Genomic DNA, 16,802 nt, shown 5'->3' with positions numbered 1-16,802 from the left:
TGGTAATGGACACGATGTCACGCCCCGAACCCAAAATCCAGGGTCCGGCACACGTGACAGCCGCCGCACGCCCATAGGGTCGCCCCACAAGCATGCAACGCTTCCTCACAACCAACTATTCTCAATATTTAGATCGATTAATAAATGCGGAAATTTTAGTCTCAATTAAAGCTCGAATGAAATATATCTATAGCTCCATAATTATAAATCCAACAATAATTATTCCAAGACAATCACCTTAATAAAATAACAAAAGTTTCTAAATTGGAATAATGAAATAAAGAAGGAAATCTCCTAGGCTCCAATCCAAGTGCCTGATCTCAGCAAGTCTACTGCCGCTCCTCTATATCTGAAAATTGTTAAACCACATAATGAGCTAACAGCCCAGCCGGTTTTCCAAATCCAAGCCAGCTAATAGGAAAACGAAAACAATGCTGGTGTGAAAAAAGTAACATGCCATAAAATTTAGCCAATGTAGAAATTGATAAGAATCAAGAAAATCATTTCTACATAAGCTATATAAGAAAAATACATGTTTTTACAAAAACAGTTCCAACCACTCGGTTATGCAGTTTTCCACTTTGAAATCAATGACAAAGAATATATATTTTCAAACACTCGGTTAAGCTCTGATACCACTTTTAAAAATTACCCTATTCTAGAGGCATGAGTTTTGGTAGGGACACTCATTTCCAAGCAAATATTCCTAATTTCGATTTTAGTAACGGCACTTATTCCAAGGAAATTAATCATAAGTCCATTTGATAATAACACCCATTACAAGTAGTTAAAACATGTTCAAGCATTGGGGCTGGGTGTTACACACGAAATCCGTTCCAGGTCATTGACAAATTCCATCTCCTCGATCAAGTCCTGCAAAGATGAATGGTCGAAAATTAAATGAAAATCCCCATCTTGATCGAGAAGTTAAGATCATCTATTTGATGGAGTTCTCGTACGCCCCACATTGTATGCTGATCCGAGCCGTTGATCTGATGGATTAGCATTAGATCATGTGAAACTTGCAGATCTCACCTAGAACAAAGAATGCTAATTCTTTGGTTAGAAGTGGGGCATGAGCAAAGACTTCGACACGAGTGATGACTGCCTAGGAATCACTACATCTGATTTTGTTCCATTAACGATTAAAACAATATACAGTATCTATTAGGGCTGCAACTCGGGTCGCGCGGGTCGGATTTTGGAGAACCCAACCGTACCCGAGAAATATCTCGGGTCGGGTCGGGTTTTTTCACGTTGATGCAATTTTTTAAGGAAAATTCTTGTTTGGCAAGGCAACTCAACTCATAAAAGCAGAAATTGCACTCACATTACACTTGAATCAAACAATGATGTAATTACACTCACATTACACTTGAATCAAACAATGCTGTAATCAAACAATGTTGTAATTATAATCAAACAATGCTGAACCAAACACTTGAATCAACTCAGCTCATAGAAGCAGAAATTACACTCACATACAATAATAGTGGGTGCGTGGGTTTTCACTTTTAACTTTTAACTAACAATAGAAAAAAAATGTACATACTATAACTTATGTAACTCGGGTCGGGTCGGGCCCCTTCAAACCCGGCTCGACCCGAGATTCATGCGGGCTTTTGAATGCTCAACCCCGCTCGACCTGAAACCCATGAAACCTGAACCCAACTCAGGCTATTTTCGGGTCGGGTCGTTGCGGGTCGGGTAAAACCCGGCTCGAGTTGCGGCCCTAGTATCTATGATTGCTTTGCCCCGAAGTCTAGTTGGTATATCTTTAATGTGATTTGATATGGCTGAGAGAGTATTTAAAGTTATGATACTCAAGATATTGCCCATTCATGATTTATGTATTGCCCACCAAGTCAATGACTTTTTAAGCTAATAACACTAGTAAATGGCACGCATGGGGATGTGTGGATGTGACATGTGTGTCAATGCAAGAGGAGGAGAGCGAGAGCACTAGAGAGTGTCGTAGTAGTGGTGGGAAATTGGGAATATTGTTTGTGAGGGCTGCACGGGAATAAAAGTTATTACCTGTTAGCCAAAGAAGAATCCTTTCATGCTAGGCACAAACAATTATAGATTAGGAGGACATGTCGTGACACTTTGATTACTCACAAACACTTTCAAAAGTAACCTTCTCAAGTTTCCAACTCTCTCGTAGCCTTTCATAGCCTTACTAATGGGCCTCTATGAGGCCTTGGAGTCTCAGGACAAAAAGTTACTGTCAAATATTCAAATCACTTGCCCTCCTTCCATTCAGTGTTACATACCGCACACTAGAGGGCACACTTAAGGGTGGGACTCAGTGTTTTGTAACCCGGCAAGGCCCACATGGCGTGTCGGGCTTGTGCAAAAAAAATTGGTGCATTGGGCTTCTAGAGGATGTCTTCCCCAAGTACAAATCCCTTACCTTGGCTACCGCCCGAATTTCATTTTTCATGGACATGTCCACATTATGCATACTGGCCTACTTGGGTTGACTCTGAGTGGGAAGTGGGTCGAGTTAGGTCAAGTGAGTCAGGTAAGGTCAGCTCGGACGAGTGAATGGTCACTCAATAAAAACTTGGCATATTTGCTTGTTAGCATATGAATATTTTACGAGGATGCAAGCAATGGTTGTTTTGGTACTTTAACACTAAGTATGAGGTTGCAGCTACGAAATTTCCCGTAGGCTCTTTCAGATTTTCAAACGTTGTTGATGAGTTAACTCATTGTTATTATAAGGATTTCATATGTTATCTTTCTGTTTCCTAATTTTAATAGAATGGCTAAGACTAAACGAGTTGTGCTGAGGTTTTCATTCACTAGCTTCTACCTCTTGCTAGCCCCACATGACACTAGTGTAAGATGTTGTCTTGTAGATGGCGATTGCTTAGGTTCGCTATAGAATTTGCGGTTGGGCCTCACTGGGCCCATAATGATCAGATGATCCTAACCATTTGATCATGACTTGCAAATGGCAATGATCAATATGTAATTAGAAAATAAATATAATAAGACCCATTATGTCGTTCACTACGGGAATAGAAATCCTTGGATAAGCTGCTTCTGGGTTAGCTATCTTGCCCGGATATGATTATCTTGTTTGGGGTTGATCCATAATGTCCTGGTATATTTTATCCAAGAACAAAGATTGACGTGTACAGAGGATAGCAAGTCTATCCAAGGATAAAATAAAACCCGGCTTGCTATCCCCATGATGAACATCCCCATCTTTTTAAACAATACTTCTCGACCTTGCATGATACTTGATCAACGTTGAAGAAAATAGACTGGAGTGTTTTTCGCCCAAACCACTTGCTCAATTTTACTTCCAGAAAATCAAAACACTTTATTTGGGCATGGTTTACTTGGTAAACCCATATTAGAACTTTAAAAACCAGAGAATAAGCTATCCCCAAATCCAAAGATAGGATCATTTACAAAACAGAGCTGTTTTAATTGGCCTGTTTGGGTGCCTGCAAATGGGACAGATTCATTGTGGCACCAGTCCATTTCAGTTTTCCATATGCTTTATTCTAGCGTCCTACTTTTGCCCGTGAAGGAGTCAATTCATCCTATTCATGAATAGCACAGCATAAAGAAACCCTAGTTGAAACCCCTATCCTCATGTACACTTATAGGATCTCCACAGCAAATACAAAAGTTCATCTTCTATCAGGTAATTACCGAGCTTTTATTGGTTTTCTGTAGCAATTCACTTCTCCCATAATCTAGTTTTTCTAACTAAGATCATTTGGGTTACCCGGCCTTCAATGTCATGCACTATGGATCACCACAGCCAGATTCCAACTATCTCTTTCTACACCTCCATCTAATTCATGCTCTTGCTCGGAATCGTTTGTGCCTGGGTCAATTTGCTGGAGGACATCGAGTCTAACTGGTGACTCCATCTTGAGAGGAATGATCGAGGCTCGACAGAGTGGGCATGTGGCATTCGCCATTAGCCAATGATGAATGCAATCTACGTGGAACATGTGCTTGCAGGAGGGGATCTGGTGCAATTGCTCCTTTATCTCAAAATCTCCAAGACAAACACAACATCTGCAAAAAAAATGTAAATGGATTAACACGAATCGAACCCACTTTTAAGTACCTAACCAATATGCCAAAAGCTCCAAAGCTGATGAAACGCATTAGGTAGGCCTTTAAACCTGTCCCATGCCTGAGTCCCACCTAGTCCCATACCTAGGAAGGCTCCCACTCGGGATGGTTACACCCACATGGTACAAGAGGGTATCAAAGCATGCCCCCTACCCTCCAATTGTGGGCCTACATAGTGAAGATGTAGTAAGATAAAAAAATTAGCAATGTTGTGATAATGTCTTGTATTCTAGTAGTGGTTCATCATTGAGGTAGTACTGTACACTTTAACTAGCGGGTCCTAAGGCAAATATTGTGCGGGTGTCCTAATTATGATTGCCTCAGGGGAATATAAAAAAGGTGCATCTCATGGTTTTCATTCCCCTCTTGTTTTATATGGAGAGGAGAGCAATCTCTAGAGAAATTGGGTCAAAAAAAAGGCAAATTCAAGGTTGTGCGAAGGACCACTTACTGAGAATCTCTTGCCCTCAAATCCTCATCAAAGATAATTACTGGAAGCTTGTGTTTGAGTTCTTTCTTCAACTCCATCTCAAAGGGCTGGAAATAACAAAACAGAGAAGAAGATTAGTGTCATTAGACAACCCAATTAAAATAATGCAAAAATGATGAGATATTTTCACTTTTCATGTGGAAATATTATATGAGAATGAAGATATACATTATAAGACATCATCATTCCTAAGACACCCAAAATGCCCTCATTTTAAAAAAGGAGCTCCATCACTCCTCTTTCTCGAAATTCCCTCCTACTTGTTTTCAGCTCTCAATAATTCATAGTTAAGTATCTAAAACTTTTAAAGTGGTCTTATGACTCATAAATCTTTTCTATCTAAAACTTAGGAAACCAGTATAAAGGTGTGTCTTGGTAAAATAGGGACTATTTATCATCACCCTAATAATAATGAGATGTACAATTATTTTTATTTTCAAGATTTTTTAATATGTAAATTTTTTAGCAGAATGATCAAGAGTATACCATCATTTAGGCTACTACTTATATAGAGATTTCTCTTTTAATTTCTTGCTTCTTTTCTGGGTACTCTGCACATAGATATTCTTATAGGAGTGGATGGAAGATGATAGACTATACACCAAATATTGGTTTATTAGGTCGGGCTACTTATAATTACTAAATTCTAGATATGGGATACCCTTGGTATAAAAATTAGCCATTTTGATTAGGAAAAAAACACGAAATTCACAAAAGCTCAGAACCTGGTCATGAAAGTTAAGCTGGCAAGGTATAGAAGAAAGATTTAAAAAAAAAAAAAAAGCAGTATATAACTATATATATTGAAGAAATAATTATAAAGATGGGGTAAGAGTGGTTACCAGAGAAATAACTGTAGCAGCCTGATTCAACTGCCTTGGATGCATTTGAGGAGGAGAAGTCAGATTGGAGACCCTCCTTCTCTTGAGGTAAAAGAGATAAAACAAGAGGAATAGAATTATGGTGAAGAGAATTGGCACTGAGAATATGAAGGCTTGATATAGTTTGAGTTGAAGTGATGGGGGGTAAGGGTGAGAGCTTGGAGTGTGGGGAAGACCCATCAACCTCCAAGCTTTTAGAAATCAAACAGATGTAGGGAAAGAAGATTTTCTCAAGGGAAAATGTCTTGAAAACTTGGGGGTATGGAGAGGTATGCAAGTCATGTTGGAGAATTTATGGAGAAATATCTGGTGGGCTTTCTGGGTGTGAGTTGTTGAGACATGAGAGAGAGAGAGAGAGAGAGAGAGAGAGAGATGGTGGAATGATGATTGTGCTACGGGAGTAGGACAGGAAGTCCCTCTCTTTGTGTGTAAATGTTTGTTTTTTAATGAAGAAAGTTAGCGTAAGAAAATGATATAATAGAAAGTTGGTTTAAGGAACCAAAGGGGATGATATTTCAATGTATCTGGTCGATCAAACCCATGACCCACTGTTAGTTACGGGCCCTCCTTCCCAACATTAAGCCCCACTAGGCTATGTTGCTGACCCTTCATGATATCCGAGGAATATAAGTTCATCGTTGAGACAAGAAAACAGTGTAAGCTTGACTAGTTTCTGTACCTTAAGGGTGACTGTAAGTGAACAATCATGGTATCTGCTACTCTATTGCCTTCACAAATTCCGAAAGGGACCTGTGTTGTTCGAAAGAAGACTATGGAAATAGTGAAAATGTCGCAATTTTCTCGACCATAGATTAGACGTGGTTAAGGTAGATCAAGATCAGATTTTCATAATCCATTGTTTTAGAGATTGGCTTAGCTTCTATCAGCAAGGAAAAGGTTGGCAAGTTAGGTTTAACTGACCCTCAATTGCCTTTGACATTGCTACCTTTGCAGATATGTTTGTTTTGTTATAAACAACCAAACCTACCAGTGGTTCGCATGTCGGGTTAGTTGTTAAGAGATTTATTATCAATTAAGCATTAAAGCATACGTTCCAATTACTTTAAGGATCTGTTTCTTTTTCCTTTTTTATGGGTAAGCTGTGGTTTGGAAGGGACTCCTAGGTTTATTTGATAAGGAGGAAAATGATACAATCATGAGAAAAGCATTGTATATTTTTTTTTTTGGGTAGGTAACCTAGGATTGAACCTGTGACCTCAAGTTTGAGATACAAGGCCTCAACCATTGAGCTACTGGCCCAACCCCAGCATTTGTTTCTTTTGACATAAAATGGGTGTAAAACAAATAGTACACCCATTTTTCTACTTAAAAATGGGTGTAAAATATTAAAATGTGCTTTGCGTGCGTCAATTGGAATAGGCCCTAGGCAACCTAGGAGTTGGGATAATTAGTGATAGATCATGGGCGATGATATTCTCACTCCCCCTACATTACGCGCACGCTCCCCTTATATCGTGATTTGACGTGAAAAGTAGGCAATTTTAACGCTATTTGACGTCAAATCACGCTATAAGGGGAGCGTTCGCGTAATGCAGGGGAATGAAAATATCATCTCCCTAGATCATTTAAAATCTTCAAAGATGTATATTCCACTTCTGTCTTGTCTCCGTGATCAGATCCATCAGAAGGGCAGCCATAAATTTGAGAATAGGTTGTGCCTTTGATCCATCAAGATTCGTTTCCACCGATAAAAGGTACATCGTTTACTTTTATAGTCCTTATCTAATGCATGAAATGTCCCTTCGGGGTGGGACCAAAAGCCTATCCTGGTCACTGGTCACATCATGATGTTCTACGAGACCAAGGTTTGAGATTTCATATACATGACCTCCAATAGTCCTGTGGGACCCAAAAGTTGCATTTTACCGTGGATCATAGAGAGTGACTCTCTCCCCTCGGATATCCAAAAGCAAAACTTCAACTCCAAACTAGGCAAAGTATTTTTTTCAACTAGACAAACCACTTTTCCTATTGTTCTGTAATTTGGTAGTTTTAGTAAATTATCACAAATCATGTAATATACCAGCTTGCAGACTCTTGTAAAATGGGGGTAAAACAGAGTTTAATCCGTTCACCAAAAAAAAAAAAAAGGTTTTACGCCCACTTTACGGAGAACAACCCCAAGTTCTGTAGAACCACTAACCATTGGCTAACACATTAGATAATGTTCTAAGTGGTCTATTCTGAAGTTCACGGGAGCACAATGGAGTGTGTTTATCAAAAAACTTATTGATTGCTCGGTCTTTTTAGCTTTTTCTTTACTTTGTTTTAATGCTTATCTTGATTTAAATGATTTGAGACCCACATGGTGCAACTTGACATTTCAACTTTTTCTTTCTTCCTTTTTCTGCAGTATGCATTTCTCTTGCAAATCATGTGCCCAGTTCTCAAAATGGAGCTTATATCCTCTCACTGTTGATGGTGGATCATAAAGGAAAGCTCTCTCTCTCTCTCTCTCTCTCTCTCTCTCTCTCTCTCTCTCTCTCTCTCTCTCTCTTCACAATTGACAAATAGATAGAGATAAGAGATTTCATACTTTAGCTCAAGATATGGACAAATCTTCTCTCCCTCTACCCATTTATTTTATTTACTTAGTACAAAGTGCTCTATTTTGTCCCTAAACCTAGGAGGTCGTCACCTTGAGAATTTATAAAAAATAAAAAGTAATATCCACCATCTTTGATGTGTCTTCTCCGAATCTGTGCCCTCCATTTTTATAAGATAAGTGCGCATCTATTTCCTTACAAAATACAATTAAAGCAGGCCAAATTATAAAATGGGCCCACCTATTTGACCGTCCATATCCTTCATCTACTAGGGCCCGCTATGCACGGCCATGACCCAAAAATGTCTCCATGATTGTGGACTATCCCTCTATTTTGTGAAGTTTTTTCTAGTGAATATAGACCATTGTCTTTTTCATTTTTTAAATTTATCTTGTAATTGGACTGATATTTCTTCAAACGGACTCCTCTGACCCCGCATTGATCAACCAGAGAGCTCCTTGCAACCATGTTCAAATCCAAAGGTCGGTAGCCGTATTAGTATGAAAAATTGTCCCTTGGATAAGGGTATTTTTGTCATCTTTACTTTTGTCTTATTCACTGAAACATGGTATCCTGTCTTGTCTTAAGTGTTTAAAAAATGTTTTCCGTTTAAATTGTTATAGAATAAAGGTAGTTCAACATCCATAGATGCTATTCTAAAGTGGACATTATTTTTTGAAGGAAAATAAAGATGGAAGTAGGAGTGACCGAGAATTTGGTCATTTTCATGGTGTTTGGCATTTGTTTGTATTGGAGGTCTCTTGTTTTCTTGCGCACGCGTAGCTGGAGAGAACCCTTAGCAGCCCTCTTTTTTAAAAACAACCATGTCGACAAGGTTTAGCTAATGTAACACTGTAAAGTCTACTTCTATTTCAGTGCAATAATTCATGATTAGTGCCTTTGAGATGACTATGCTATGTGACACTTTTCACTTTAATCTTAATATATATGATACATAGATACATCCAAGATATATTATATGTGTTGTGTTTTATGAAGGATTGAAAATATCTTCATACCATAAGCCCTTGATTTTTTATTTTTTTTATTTTTTGAAATAATGCAATTTTATTAAGGAGACCTTAAGCCCTTTGTTAGATAGGATGATTTGTGAGAATATCAAAATATTTATTCGAACTAACCCAGCTGCCTTTTCTTTGTTAATTGGGTACGTGCGAGCTTTTTGGGAAATGTAATAACCCTTTGACAGCTCTTTAAATACTAATTGACATTATGGTTTTTGAGAATATCAAAATATGGTTGTGCTGATATCATTTCCCTAAGACATAAAATATAGTATATTGCAAGAAAGGGAGAACAAATTTTCTTAAATATATGAGAAGTGTGAGTTTTTATGCTCAAAAGACAATTGTATCGTTTAAAAAGTTTAGAAAATTTAAAGTTTTTGTGAACCGAAAGAATTTGATTAAGTGTCTGAGGACTGATAATGAAGGAGAAATTTTGTTTATATGAGTTTAAATATTTTTATAGTTATGATGATCCTAATGTAATTACTGTATTGTAATGGGTAAATAACATAACATATGCATGGTAGGGGCAAAATGAACTTCTGGAAAGAAAAAAAAATTACAAGTCAAGTATAACACTTCATGCGTCTGGTTAGGATGTGACCAGTAACTAATACCCATGGCAATTATTGCACTCTGCATATTGTTTGACATCAGTAAGTGCTCCAGTAAGGTTTTAGGTTTCAACTCTCGAGTCCCAACTAGAAGTTAGATCATTTCACTAAAGCAAACTCTCTTTCCAGATAAGGGTTATAGCACCTTGTAAGTCAAGATCATTTTTCATTTTTTTGGTAATCTCATAGTTTGTTCTTTGAAATTAGGGTAAGAATCTGAGTTAAGTCATTTCCTTATCCTAGACAGCCATGATTGAAAAGCATCAAACTTTCTATTGATTTTACTCTCATTTAAGAGGTTAAATAGTAGTTCCATATCTTTTATTGGCTACATTTTTCTCAATCCATTATTGGTACTCCATGATCACTCACTAAAATTATCTCTTGATCTTCCAACTGTTGGTCCAGATATTAGAAATCAATTACGAAAGATTTGATACAAAAGCATAAGAAAGAGTTAGGGAGATACAAGCCTATCAAAGCTATGTTCACTTATTGAGAAACATGGCTTGTGTAATTGTATTTTTCTTATCATTTACTATTGTTTTTGTTAGTAATGAGTATTTTGATCATTCTAACTAAAATGGGATTATTTTGTAAGTTTATATGTGAGCGAGGTCCGGTTTGGTGATCGGTTGGACTACCAATTAAAGTGCTCCGACTTGTAAATTATTTCTCTTAGATTGCCTCCGCCCGGTAAAAATAATTTAAATCTCCTCACATTTCATTTGCTGTTTGTATTTTGAACCTCTTAATGGAGAATTTTGCTTTGCATGTCTAGGAAGTAGTAGCAGTACTTTATTTGAAGTGGCATTGTAGTAATTATAATGTGGCTCTTCTCACTACGCCAATTATATGTTGAATGCTGTATGCGGATACTGTGCTTGTGGGTGGTTTTATGGTGCAGTCCCAATTGTTGATCTTTTTTTCTCTCTCTAAATTCTGTTATTTCTTGGGCATTTGAGCTTGTTCTTGAATATTTGCTAGAAAGGAGGTGTCTGACCGTTGCTCGATTATGTCAAGATAATTCTCATCTGTTAGGGTGTCGATAATTAGAAGGGTTTGATCCTTGGGAGCGCGATGGTAACCCGAACCCGAAAGGGTTGATTCTTGCGAGGGTGATGGTAACCTGAACCCAACCCGCTCCCTTGAGTTGGCTCACCGCATTTACCAACTCGAGTGTAGAGTATGTAGAGTACATATACCAGATTCCAGTCCATGCTTAGCTAGTTTGGAATTTGAACATAAAAAGGATTATCTATCCTTGATTATAACTTATATCCCGTCAAAAGTTATTTGAAGGTTTTCAACATAAATTTTTTTTTTGGAGTGTTTCAAATTGTCGTGTTAGGATATGAACTACAGTAATTCAATTATGGGATATTCTTCCTGGATGAAATGCTGTGTTTATTTCTCCAAAGTACTGTTGCTCCTGCCCAAGGATGGGAAGCACCAGCTTATCTATTGAGTGGGGGTCATCCTAACGAGTGGGTTGGAGTGTATGTTGGAGCACTTATTGGGGAAAAAGGAGGGGTTTTCAATAATATACGGAGACCTAACACATGACATCCAAAGGAATGACCCTTGTTGCGTTGATTTGGTAAAATGGTTTTCAATTGAAATAAACAGAACTTAACTTGAGAGCACTAATACCCTATATGATTATGTGTGTGTGTAAAAGCAAGAGATAGTTTAACCTTTTAGGATTATTTGTTAGTTCACGAAGGGTATATAATTTTGGTAATTGGTTTTCTCATAATGTCAAATGGCTGGATTGAAATCACATATCCATTTTTAAAGATGAAATGCGCAAAATACACAATCATGTTTTAAATATAGTTGGGTCACACACTCTTGCCCAACATTAGCAGGAGTTGTGGAGAGAAGGCTTAATCACCCATTTAGTTGAGACTGTTTGCTATGTATGGATCTCTCTTTCCCAAATCATGGGAGAGAAAAAAACATGTGAGGATGCTTCAAAGGCTTGGGTTGGAAGCTTTCTATTTACAAATTATATCTGTTTATGATCTTTATTAGAGTTTTATTCTGATTTATTGTATTGGTTCCATGCTAGGTTAAGTTTTTCTTATAAAATCACTAAGACATTAGAATTTGGGTGCTCTGACAGTGGTTGACAAAGTCAACCACGTTTGAGTTCTAGACTTACTACTTTACTAGTGGATTGAAAATGTCCTGTTTCAATTGACTACAATGATTTTGAAATGGTAAGACATACCACCATAATATTCTCAGGGCTCAAGATGGGATTGTAATAGTCCATTTTCACACTTTTGCACTTGGAATGAGTTTAGATGTGATGACTATGACTAGTTATGTATGATGGTGAAGTAAACTGGATGGTATTCTTAGTAAACACAGGTTAGAATAAGTATTAGAATCCACATGCTTATGGAAGAGAGATAAAGACCATCAGGAGAGAAATGTATGAGATAAAGGTGATCTAGGAAACCTGCAATTGTGCCTTGGCGCCTAGATGGCTAGATCACATTAGCTGTTTTGCCCCCACAGTCCTAGTAGATAGAATTGCTTAACACAAAGGATGGAGAATCTTTTCCGATAGGAGCTTTGGGTTGAAAATTTGAGACCAAAACAATACAGGAACTCATCTAAGCTGTCAATGTTGGAAATAACTCTGGTTTTGTATCTTCAACACTTGCTATGCTCAATCTGTTGGAGGACATTGAATTATGAATTGCAGATTTTTAATGAATTTCTAGATGGATGGTTGATGAGTTATGTGGTATCAAGCTCGTTGGACATGTTTACCTTGGGGTTAAATTATTTGCGTCTGTGTAAGAATTATTAGAAGATGATGAAAGCAGAGATTTCACATGACAATGCGATGGATAAAGATGATTGTGATTTTTAGAGGATGGGAACCAGTTACCAAGTGATTTCAAACTTATTGCTGAGGCACGCTTTTCCTCAATTTTATCTCAACATTTTCTTTTTCACGAATGCATTCCTTCTAAAATTCTTAAATTCTTAAACCTGGCATGAATTGTATAATTGATGAATACTCAGGGAGTTTCTAACTTTTTTTCCCTTTTCTGATTGATAAGCGTGAAGTTTGAACCCTGACCGGAGTGCTACACTTAGGTTCATGATAATAAAAATAAAATCGAGATCAGTCGAGTTAGTACTTAGGAAGCTACACCTTCGTCTATGGATTCCCTCATAAATTCTGACCTCTTAAAATACTTACGGATCTACATGCTGCATCTTCATGACAAGTGATAAGTAATTGTAGTTGTAAAATCATCATCAACTAGTCTAAAAGTCAGTTGTCATGTTTCAATGTTCTGTCACTAACACACTTGGGTCCTGAGCAAGTCAACATCTTATCCTTCTCTTCCCTTGGTAGTAAAGTCTCCACTACTAGCAACTTAAGTATTTCTAGGTTCACGTTGACACTTGAAAAGTTCTTAATTCTTATGCAACCAAGTTTCTTTTTGTATTTGCAACAAATTTATGGGGTTTTTCTTCACACTTGCATTGGTTGAGGATGAAACTCTTACGTAGTTACATCAAATTCTTGCAGTCCAAATTCTGCACAGTATGTGGTCAAAATCAAATTAGTCTCAATCTAAGACCATTATTCAGTTATCAGTTAACTTTCTTATTTAATTTAGCTTTATCTCTCCAGTCTAAAAGGAAGTGTATGGTCCTCATATCTTGTCTCTCACATTCTTGTCCTTAAAGACAGTCCTTCCAATGCTTCATCACTTTTGCCGATTGGCTTTTTTTTTCCAAGTTGCACTCTTCTTAGAGATAGTCCTTTCAATTGTTCATCACTTGTTCCAATTGGACACTTTTAAGTTTCACTCCAAATGCCAAGAACGTATTTTCTTCGTAGGATGACCAAGGTAAGACAATTAAGTTATCACATCTTTTATGCAATTGATTCAAATGTGATGTATTCTTTTCCAATGAATTTATTCTTCTATTGTGTTTAAAGCACAAAATTCTGCATCCACCACTAATTGTTAGTGATGCTTATGAACTACACTCTATAGATTGGATTATTTTTGTTCTTTATTTACATTTCAACCAGTGATTATGTTACAAGTTTTTTTGGACAGATTGCAGTATGATCCTCAATCACAACAGATATCCCAAAAAATGAGAAGGGTTATTTATATTCTTCTGAGTTGTAAGAAGTTCCTTCCATAAAGTGCTAGAAATTCTTGCAGATCGCATCTCTCTGTTTTGCTGAACCAGGGTATTCCGGGTAGGAAATTTGTGAGTTTGGCAAATCAATTGTTCATCATGTTCAGAGCTAAATTGATAAGACAAAGGTGTTCAGCATTTTTTTTTGATAGGCAAGCTGGGGTTAGGCAGGACCCCTACGAGAAATTATAAAAGAAAAGATTAGGAATTACAGCTGAGGATAACAAGAGCCACTGGCAACATTACAAATTATTTCATGAAGGGGGGGGGGGCATGGCTGAGAGGCCAATATCATCCCCCTTGATAGGGCAGGTTTTCTTAGACAAATAATCAGCAGGGCTGTTTGCTTCCCTCCAAGTATGGGAGGTCCTCCGCTCTTGAAGGTCTTCCAAGACAAGTGCCCTTTGATCCTTTCCATTGTTGGCCTCTTTTTCCATGGGCAATTGATCTCTCATTGAACTATCTTCACAGCAACCATGGAATCGGATTCAATCCAAAGTTTGGGGGGTTTCCTTTCCTGGGCAAGGATGAGGCCTTGGAGGATTGCCTCAAGCTCAAGTTCATGAGTGGGGCCTGCTTGTGTATTGAGGGTGAACATGGCCAAAACCTCCCCACCGTGGTTTCTTATAATTCCGCCAATGCAGGCTCCTTCATCAGATAAGGAAGCGTCTGTATTGAGTTTGAACCAACCCAAACATGGTTTGGTCCAGTAGCACTCCTTCCTTTCCAGGCTAGGGCTGAATAAAGGAAGTCTCATGTTGGCGGCTATGGTGAGGTTTCTCTGACTAGGTTTATCCTATAGGTTCAGGTGGAGGATCCGGATTCTGACCACAGTAAGGACATTGCAGAGGATGCTCTGTTTGTGGTTACGAACATCCTCATGAAGTCAGCCATCCATATCAGGTAAATTGTAGCACTGAAAGCAATGCAGGTGGCTGTCGCCATTTGACCCCTCTCTGTGAAAGTCGTTCTCATCCATTCTTCTTCTTCATGAAGACTAGCCTTGGGTTTCCTCCGATAGCTGAAACGCCATTAGACCAATCTCCAGATCCAAGAAGACTATGAACAAGGAAAAAAATAGGTGGTCCAGCGTTTCTTCTTCTGAATTGCAGAGGAGGCATCGAGTTTCTCTCCCATTACCAAAGAAGACAAGTCTATCTTTCGTGGCAAGTCTGTCGTGAAGTGCTAACCAGGACGTAAAACCATGTTTGGGAATATGCCCCTTGAACCAGATCGAGGAGTGCCATTTGACTTTAGGATTCTTTATTCTGATCTGGTTCCACGCCGATTTCATGGAGAATATGCCATCTGCACAAGGCTTCCATATAGGAATGTTTGGCCCCTCGGGACTGACAAGAGAAGAGTCCAGGATACATTTAATCTCCTTGAGCCATGGGTTGTTGAAGTCTTGAAGATGCTGTCCCATTCACAATTTTGGAGAAGTTGTCTCGCAGTAGCATTTTGGGGGATTGATGTTACCATCGACCTTAAGGATATTTGGGAGTTAATGGGCCCTTCGGGGTGCCACGGAGAATGGAGTTTTGAACTCCTCCGGTGTTCAACATTTCTATTGAACAGAAGCTTCAGAACTCCCCATGTTTTCTTAACCTATGTTATAAGTATCAGAAGAATTCTGGTTGATTTGTTTGAACAATCTGACTTAAAAAACTTATGTTTTGCTGCTTTTAATGATAAATTGGGGGGGTTTGGCTACCATGAATTTATTTTCATGATAAATTAGCTTCTCCAATTGGTGAGGGAGGGGTAGTGCGGGTGGGAGAAGGAGAGAGTTGGAGAGCACGACCGAATTGAGCGTGGGAAGTGGCTAAAAACTAAGGAAAAAGTCGGATCATATTTTGGGGTGAGATTTTTGTTTCCTTGTTTTCCAGGCTTTTCTTTCCTCTCCTCACTTAGCCCCTCTTGTAACTATCACTCCCCCACTCTCCCTTATACCGCTTGGAGAATCCTATTTATCATGAAAAATATTCATGGTTTGCCAGACATGCCCTACATGTACCAGTAAATTCATGGAAAGTTTTACCTTAATGTGCCGGTCATCTTCTTGTTAAATACCAGTGTATTTCATTTGTTTTCGTCGTAGCTTCTTGAATTTGATTATGAGAATTTTTTTGGCCTACTTTTCATGTGGTAATGGAAAATTTGATGTTGTGATGCATGGTCTCAGGTAGATGCAGATCAGTCATTTGTGCTTTTGCAAAGCTTACAGATTAGTGCAGTGCCAGTGCATTGGGTATGTAAATGATCCATGAATATATGAATCCTAAAACAAAATGGGAGGTAGCTAACCAATTTTTAGGAGATACATATTGATTGCATTGATCTAGAGGCTATTCTGACCCTTATCAGTTTCAGGTTTGTGCAAGACATGAGAATTGATTGAGAAGTATTAACTATTTGGGGTATTGTTAGAGTATATGAGATCACCAGATCTGACCCTTGGATCATCAAGATGCTAGATTAGGCGACCAAGGTAAGATGAGGTCAGCAATCTAGATTGGGCTAGGTTAGGTTAGGATTCTTCTTTATCTATATCAATTGTTGAGTTTATCACTATCCTTTTATGTTTTGTCCCATTGATTGTTCTATATAAACCAGTGTTTCAAAACGTGAATGTCGATCAAATCACAGTCAAAAAAAATGCGAGCGGCACATGATTGAGTACATAAACAAAATGTTTCAAAACTCGAATGTGGATCAAATCACAGTCAAAATAAATGCAAGTCGACTTGGCGCACATTACTTAGTACTTGGTAGATGCAGTCATAACTCGGCAGAGTCGAAAGAGTTTTATTCGGTTTAATGGGGCAAACTTCAGACAAAGACAAAAGCACGGTCAGGGTAAAAAGGAGTCGCTCGTGATGACTCGGAAGAATTTTGAAACTAGCTGGGGCTCATTGTAA

At 38.2% G+C, this 16,802-nt stretch overlaps 1 protein-coding gene across 1 annotated transcript; it reads right to left on the bottom strand.

Moving 5' to 3' along the window:
* Positions 1-3,311: 3,311 nt before the first annotated feature.
* LOC143861169 (putative E3 ubiquitin-protein ligase RHA4A) lies at positions 3,312-5,852 on the bottom strand. Its single transcript, XM_077372096.1, has 3 exons — positions 5,443-5,852; positions 4,562-4,647; positions 3,312-4,050 (listed from the first exon to the last, which is right to left on the bottom strand). Exons 1-3 carry the CDS (start codon positions 5,659-5,661, stop codon positions 3,765-3,767), a joined length of 591 nt encoding a protein of 196 aa, XP_077228211.1. The 5' UTR covers positions 5,662-5,852; the 3' UTR covers positions 3,312-3,764.
* Positions 5,853-16,802: the final 10,950 nt, after the last annotated feature.

Source organism: Tasmannia lanceolata, unplaced genomic scaffold (genome assembly GCF_043159265.1).
Source record: "Tasmannia lanceolata isolate RefF3 unplaced genomic scaffold, GAP_Taslan_0.1 ptg000037l, whole genome shotgun sequence".
Lineage (NCBI taxonomy): Eukaryota > Viridiplantae > Streptophyta > Magnoliopsida > Canellales > Winteraceae > Tasmannia > Tasmannia lanceolata.
The sequence above is the reverse complement of the archived record's forward strand: the minus strand, read 5'-3'. Positions and strand labels throughout refer to the sequence as shown.